Source organism: Phalaenopsis equestris, unplaced genomic scaffold, assembly GCF_001263595.1.
Source record: "Phalaenopsis equestris unplaced genomic scaffold, ASM126359v1 Scaffold000295, whole genome shotgun sequence".
Classification (NCBI taxonomy): Eukaryota; Viridiplantae; Streptophyta; class Magnoliopsida; order Asparagales; family Orchidaceae; genus Phalaenopsis; species Phalaenopsis equestris.
This window is the reverse complement of record NW_018164737.1, coordinates 48426-56692: the sequence shown is the minus strand read 5'-3', so window position 1 is coordinate 56692 and position 8267 is coordinate 48426. Positions and strand designations below refer to the sequence as shown.

General features: G+C 38.5%; 1 protein-coding gene across 1 annotated transcript; it reads right to left on the bottom strand.

Moving 5' to 3' along the window:
* Positions 1-1288: 1288 nt before the first annotated feature.
* LOC110025224 lies at positions 1289-3745 on the bottom strand. Its single transcript, XM_020725562.1, has 3 exons — positions 2800-3745; positions 2168-2444; positions 1289-1904 (listed from the first exon to the last, which is right to left on the bottom strand). The coding sequence occupies exons 1-3, from the start codon at positions 3743-3745 to the stop codon at positions 1289-1291; spliced, it is 1839 nt and encodes a 612-aa protein (XP_020581221.1).
* Positions 3746-8267: the final 4522 nt, after the last annotated feature.

Here is an 8267-nt window from a genome sequence, read left to right as displayed (position 1 = left end):
TTTTCAGCAGTTTGTCTTATATTCAACATCTTCCCCCAGATTTTGGAATCCCCAGTTTTCCTTTCAACAAGTGTGGGATACTGGTCTCTACAATATTTGCCCCTCATGAAATTAGCCCACAAAGAAGTTTGGGCTCTAAATTTAATCCATAGCTTACATAATTTGATTTGAAAGAGTTGGTTAATTCCCTTGAAGCCAATGCCCCCAGCCAGCTGGGGTTTAACCACTTTTTGCCAAGAAGCCCAATGCATTTGCTGCCTCTGACCAGACCACGTGAACCTGTTAAATGTTCTTTCTAGTTGGATTTTGGGTGATTTTCTTTATATTTGCCATCTGCAAGATATAAGAGGGAAAATTAGTTAGAATGCTTTTCAGCAGTGTAATTCTGCCCCCATTAGCTAGAAAAGATTGGGTCCACCCATTAAGATAAGAAGTAATCTTATTTATGACTTCCTCAAATTGTATTTGTCTGGTTCTTCCAGTGAGTAGCATGACACCTAAGTACTGGAGAGGAAGCTGGGAGTTGGAGAAGCCTGTATAACTAGAAGCCCATTGTTTGCAATTTGGAGATGCTTGTTCATTAAAAATCAGGAGGCACTTCTCAAAACTGAAACATATTCCAAAGTGTGTTTGAAACTTTTGAAGAGTTTGATACACTTTCCTTACAACATTCTTGTGAGCTCTTGAGAATACCATGATGTCATCAGCATAGAGTAAGTGAGTGATGGCTATGTTGGATCTATGGTAGTAAATAGTGTAGTTTTGGCTTAGCAGAGATTCATCCAGAATTCTAGATAAATAATCAATAACAATGATAAAAATGGTGGGGGATAAGGGATCCCCTTGCTTCAAACCTTTGGTTGCAGTGAAAGACCCCCAACCTTTCCCATTTATGAGAATAGAATGATTGTTATTGTGTAGCCATATGTGAATAAGTTGACAAAATTCTATGTTGAACCCTCTTGCTGTGAGAACTTTCATAATGAATCCCCAACTGATAGTATCATAAGCCATTTTCAAATCTAGTTTGTAGATCAAATTACCACCTCTACAGGTCTTATTCAGATCATGTAGTAGTTCCTGTGCCAAAAGAGTGTTGTCAATAATAGATCTCCCCTTCACAAAAGCAGTCTGATTGGGTCTAATGATATGTTCAAGATGGGGCTGAAGCCTATTGACAATGATTTTGCTGATTAATTTACTGATGACAGTGGCTAGAAAAATTGGTCTGAAGTGATTCCAGTTGGTTTGCATCTCAGATTTGGGGATCAACACAAAAGTAGAGGCACTAAAGTAATGTGGGAGATTGTTTCCTTGGAAAAAAATTAGCCACAACAGCTATAACCTCCGGCTTAATAATGTCCCAAGATTTTTTATAGAACTCAGCAGTGAATCTATGAGGGCCAGTTGCTTTGTTTATATCAATAGAATTCATAGCCTCCCAAATCTCCTCTTCATCACGAATTTCAGTAAGTTTTAGATTAGTTGTGTAATTAAGCTCAGCAGAGAAATAATTTGGATCAATAGGGATTATGTGATTATGTTCTTGATTCAAAAGGTTTTTGAAATAGCATACAACATCATTTGCTATTTCAACATTCTCATGTAGCCATTTCCCCTCAGTATTTTCAATAGCATGTATTGTATTGCATTTCCTTTTGTATTTGATGTAAGCATGGTAAAATTTGGTGTTTCTGTCCCCTTCAGTGAAGATGTTCATAGCAGCTTTTTGCTTAAGAATTTGGTCATGATAATCAATAACAGTAAGAAGTTTGTTTTGGACAGTTAGTAGTTCCTTTTCCTCAACTATTCCTTCATGTTCATCTTGCTCCAATCTTATAACTTCCTCTTCTAGCTCTTGAACTTTAGTAAGGACATTTCCAAATGCCCCCCAACTCCATTTCCTAAGGGCATTGACAGTTTTAATTTGCAGTAAATTGAGTTTAATGAAGGGGTTAGTATGTGAAATACCATTCCAAAGGTTAGCAATGTAGGAGTTGTAAGAAGGGTGGGAAGACCACATGTGGGAAAAGACCACATGTTTAGATATCTAAAAGGGGGAGGGGAGGATGTATTGTCTAAGGAGGTGATGCTAATAAGGATTGGTCTGTGGTCAGAACCAGCAAGGCTGAGATGAGTGACAAATGTGAGAAGTAAATGGTTATACCAGCTATCATTGACCAAGACTTTATCAAGTCTTTCCCAAATTTTACGCCTCTTCCAAGTAAATGCAGGTCCCTTGAAACCCAAATCAAACAAACCACCACTGTGAATGTTATCATTAAAGGTGTTCATTTTGGCTTGGCTAGGAGCTCTACCCCCAGTTTTTTCAGCAAAAGAAGTAATGCAGTTAAAGTCTCCCCCTACAATCCAAGGGGAATCCATCTGCTGGCTGATATTCAACAAGCAATTCCAAAGCACTTTTCTATCATCCTTTGTACAACCTGCATAAATGAAGGTAGCATATCCCAAATGTCCATTGATATTAAACTTGAAATGAACAAATTGTTGATGATTAACAATGATGTTCCATCTGATTTCCTTTCTACATAAAATCCAGATTTTATTATTGGTATTGGAAAAATTATTGAAACCAGGAAACTTTTTGATTAGCTTTTGATAGTTCTTGTGAGCCATAGGTTCAAGAATAACTATGCACCAAAGTTTATATTTATAATTTAAATGTAAAACTCATTTAAGAGAGAGGGGTTTGGCTATTCCCCTAATATTCCAGTAAAGGATATTAATCATTTGATGGGTGAATTTGGAGGGATTGCTGTGATCTTGATTTGGTTCTACCTCTGTGATGATTGGGAGAACCAAACTTTATTCTGGTTTTACTCTCTGCCTGCATTAAGCTGACTCCTTGTTGTAATTTCTGCACTTCTGTTACTTGTTTGCTTTTTCTTTTGGCTGTTTGAACCTGCCAATCTTCTTCAATTGCTTGTTTAAGACCAGTGATTACATGTTCCTTAGGAGCCTTGCCATGAGTGTCTGTCTGACTTTCCTCTTGAAGGGGAGGTGAAGGAGTGATCATTATAATTTCATTAATTTCCTTTCTTACTGTTTTGATTGAAGAGTTCACTGTGATTCTGTTTGGAGGGGAATCTGATAGCTCACCTAAAGGATCAGCTGATGAAGAGTTTACAATGATTGTTGGGAGTGATCCCTCAGTCCTTTGAGTGGTTTCTTTCCTATTGTTCAGATGTGTTTCTTTAGCAATGTTCCCAATGACTTTCAATGAGGTATTTCCTGTTTCCCTACGGGCCCTACCAGTATTTCTTTTAGGGGGTAGATGTAATCTGTAGCACTTTTCCACTGTATGGCCAAACATTTTGCAATGCTGACAATAGTAGGGTTTTTGTTCAGGGACAATATCTTGCCAAAATCCTTCAGTGTCTGAGCCAATCCATATTTGCTTCAGCTCAGGGAGGGTAATATCTCTCTCCACTTGTATTCTAGCCAGTGCTGGCCTAGCTTTATTATCTGTAGGGGCATCCACTTTCAAAGGTGTGCCCAAAGCTCTTCCTATGTTGAATAAGGCATTCAACTTGAAGAAAGGAAGTGGAAGGCCTGACAACTTATACCAAAGAGGAACCACAGGTGGCTCTTTACTTGGATCAAAGTCAGGAGTCCACTTTACAATCTTCATGGTAGCTCCATCTATAATTACTGATTGCTTGACAAAGAGTCTGTCGTAATCTTCCTCCACAACTAACTGGATCAGAAGGTGCCTCCCATCCATTAGCCCTATCTTCCAATTTCTAATAAATTTTAGAGATTCAAGAAAATTTCTAACCAGCTCCATTTTGGGGTGGCCCAACTAAAATTTTCCCACTAAGGTAAATCTTACTTCCTCTTTAAGAGAGGTTAAATCTCTGTTTGTGAAGAACACTGTAGTTTCCCCCTCCTTAGATCCAAGTGGGTGAATGCAAGGACTACATCCTTTCCCTAAAATCTGGCTGCAGCAATCGTAAGCCATTTCAATCAGTAAAGTTGATATAAAGAGAGTCACATGTCACCAAAAAAAAAAAAAGAAAGAGAGAGAGTGTGTGTGTGCGCGTCAAAATGGCCCCAAATTTTTTATTAAGTGTTAAAATACTCCCACAGTTAAAATTAAAGTAAAAATTAACAAAGGAACAATAGAACAGAAGGAAATTTTGGAGTTCAATATTTTTTGATATTTATCAAATTGTTCGAGTGATAGCCATGAGAACTATAAGATGCGGTTAGGGCGAAGGCGCAAGCGCCGACGCAAGAGCACACATGTACGCACGCACCCACCCACCTACATACACGTGCGCACACACGCACAATAAATTTGTTCATAGGAAGCAATTCTAAATATAGATATCTTGTAATAACCAAAATATATATTTTACTCTTTCAAAAAAATAATAAAATCAACATATAAATTCCAAATTATACATCTTATCACAAAAAATAAAATTCATGAATCTCCTTATAATGGAATTAAAAAAAACTTAGTAATAGATTTACTGAAAAATCAAAATATATATATCAATTTCAAATATACTCCTATTTTTAACACCCAAAATATCATTTTTTGTTAGTTTAGATGGGAGGACTATTTCAATACCTCTCTCTCTCTCTCTCTCTCTCTCTCTTTATATATATATATATATATATATATATAAAACATAATATAATATATTATATTATAATAATAATTATTATATAATTATTGTTGGCATATTCTTCACTCGTACACATCCTCACAGCGAGGCGGGTGTCCTTTTTGACTAAAGCCGACGTTCCGGACGCAACTGCACAATCCTTTTCGCCGTTCGGGGTTGTCCGGACCACATTTTTGGACTATCGGGCCAAAAATGATAATTTACATATTTTTTAATTTGTCCGCTATATCGTGGTGTACCAAATGTCCTACTTTGGTGGAATCGACAATTCAGACACACTAACACGGTCTGTTTTGTATTTCAGGGTCGTTTAAGGCCGCTCAGACCACCTTTCTAGCAATCAGACTAAAAAATAATAAATCACGTAGTTTAGGCTTGCCCGCAAAGTCGTAGCAAAATGAAAGTCCTTTTTAAGTAAAATTGACGTTCTAGACGTGATCGCGCAGTCCGTTTCGTTGTCCAGGCTCATCTGAATGAACTCAATAGAGATTAGGCCAATTTGAGCTAATTTTACGCGCGGATGAATAATATTTTTTTGCCCCGATCAAAGTCCTCCGACGTGCCAGATGCCGACCAACCTTTACATAATCGAAAGCGAAAGTCTAGCAAAATGAACCTGACAACGTGCCCCTCAACACACGCCGAAAGGTCTCAGGTGGGGTGTCGAAACTACAGGATGACTACAGACAGGCCATAAGCTATTCCGAGTCATACAGGTGGACACCATACATTCATGACATCAGAAATTGATGCCAACAAGATCGATACCTAAATTTTGATTCTCTCCTCCTGAGATTGATACCTAAAATTCAATTCTCATTTCGGGATCAGTAACTAAATTCTGATTCCTATATTTCGAGGTCGGTACCTAAATTCCGATTCTCTCCTTCTGAGATTGATACCTAAATTTCAATTCTCATTTTGGGTACAGTACCTAAATTCTGATTCCTGTCTTTCGAGGTCAGTACCTAAATTTTGACTCTCTTTTAGGATTGATACCTAAATTTCAATTCTCATTTCGGGATCAGTTCCTAAATTCTGATTCCTATCTTTCGGGATCAGTACCTAAATTCTAATTCCCTCCCTTTGAGGTCGGTACCTAAATTCTGACTCTCCTTTTTTTGGAATTGATACCTAAATTTCAATTCTCATTTTGGAGTTAGCTCCTCAATATTGGTTCCCTCCTCCAAAAACACCCAAAACTTGATAATTTGAAACCAACTCTCCAATCTCCAGTGAGGATTCCTAATCCTTGATTTCAATCAGATATTCACCTGCTAATTCCCCAGTGAAATTAACTAGCACTCGATTCTACACTCCTTTCTAGGTCTGTTGACTTAGGAGTCTGTGTTGGTTTTGTTGATCTCATTGTCAACGCCAATATGCACGGTGTATATGCCCAGCACACCGCACCTATTGGGGGTCCATTTGTTGACCTCACTTTTGGTTGAGATTTAGTTTTTCTTCTTTAATAGCCTAATGTCCAGCCATAGGGCTTTCCTGTTGACTATTCCTAAAGGACTAGAAAAGGAACCCTCACCATTAGAAACTCTAAACTCCTTTTTGCTGAACTTGAAGTTCAACATATTAGTCCTAACCTGTAGCACTTAGTAGGTGGGGTCAGTATGGAGGATCTCTAAGAGAGTCCCCATAGGACTTCTTAACCTTAGGGCTGACCCTGGGTGTTGGTTTGGAGTTAGTTCACTCACTTACACTCACTATCACCTACACCTATACCCCTATACCCACTTGCAACCCTAAACCCAAAATTGTTGACTTTGATCCCATGACCTTTTGGGAGACTCATGTAGATGGTCCCCTCGACCCACTATCCCTAGGCTAGGGTTTAGCTAAGACCAGTACATGGAGGAACCAAATGGGGATTTTATTGGTCCATATCTCATGCATGGTGGTTGACACCCCAATTCTACCAAATATCGAACTTGGCCTTCTGCCCCTAAATCCACCCAAATTACCTAAATGCCCTTGAAACCTTAATTTGGCCGAAATTCCCAATTTCACCCAAAACACCCAAATTTGTTCAAAAATTATTTCAAATCATTTGAAAATACCCAAATTACCCAAAACCACCCAAAATTGCTAAAATTACCAAAATACCCCCAAATTTGCCAAAATTACAAAATTACCCTTGACACCCCAAACTTTCCTAAAACATCCAAAATAACTTCAAATGTCTCCAAAACCAATTTGGTCCCTTCAATTGAGCCCAACTTGGCCAATTTGACTATTTTGACTAAAATCCCCAAATTGCCTTTAAAGGCCCAATTCCCCAAACTCACCTCAAATGTCCATCAATTTGGCCCCAATCCTTCCCAATTTTAATTATAAACTCAAATTAATCTTTCACATGATCAATCCAAATCAAATCCAAGCCTAATTGACCGATGCTTTGAGCTCAATTTTGATCCAAGTCAAACCTACAATTTTGACCATTCGACTTAACCCCAAAAAATTGAACCCTATAACCTACTCAAATTGCCCCAATTTGAATCATAAGCCATTTATAACAATCCTAAACATCAAATTGGACCTTCAATTGGCCTTAGTCAAGCCTCAATTTCACCCAATTGCAGCCCACATTCAAAATCCCCAAAATTTCCTCAAATTGGCACCCAATTGATATTGAGAACTCTTCATGATATTCCTATAGATCATTTTCAACCATCAATTTGGACTTAGCCCAACCTTAGCCCAACCTAGACCCAAGTCTAGCCCAACACCCCCAAATTAACCAAATGCCCAAAATCCCTCAAATTGAACCTCCAAATAAATTCAAAATCACTACAAATCTTTTCTAAAATACTCATGAAAATCATCTACACAATATTGATCAATAAATTGAGCTCAATGTCATGGCTAACCTAACCCAAACCCAACTTCTAGCCCTTTTGGCCCAAATTGAACCCTTTCACCAAAATTGACTTAGTCATGCCTAAATCACCAAATTGATGACATCACGGCCATTAAACAAACCCTATTGAGCAGTATAAACCCCCCTTAAATAAGCTTGGTCAGCTATGGACCAAGGTTCCCATAATTTAATGGATCTTATCCCATTTATGGGCCTTAACCAAAATATCTCCTCTATCATCACTTGCCATTGATGGTTAACCATAATTAACCCTCCCCGCTGGCTCACCTGACCACCTGGCCCTGCTGGCCGACCTAGTGGATAGAAAATGCCAAAATCGAGAGCCACCACCCCTAAATCAAACCCAATTTTAACTCTAGAGGCCAACTCATCCTAATGGCTCCTTAGAGCTCCTCAGCCCTCCATCTGAGCACCATTTTGCCCAAGCTCTCTTATTTAATCAGCCCCTCCATGGAAAAATATAAGAGAGTTCAAAATCCTTGATGAAACTTTGCAAAAATCTCATCAGAGACTCTGTAAGCATCTCTAAGCTTAATCTAACCCTCTGATTCTCACTGTGAGAGCCCAATTTGGAGCTCAAACTTTCAGCTCAAACCAGGACATCTCTCTAGGGTTCACCAAACTCAAATTAATTGTGCACACACCATACCTAATGCAAGAGGAATTGATTCCCCATCAAACCCCCCTCTGAAACAACCTCTAACCTAGCTCTAGAC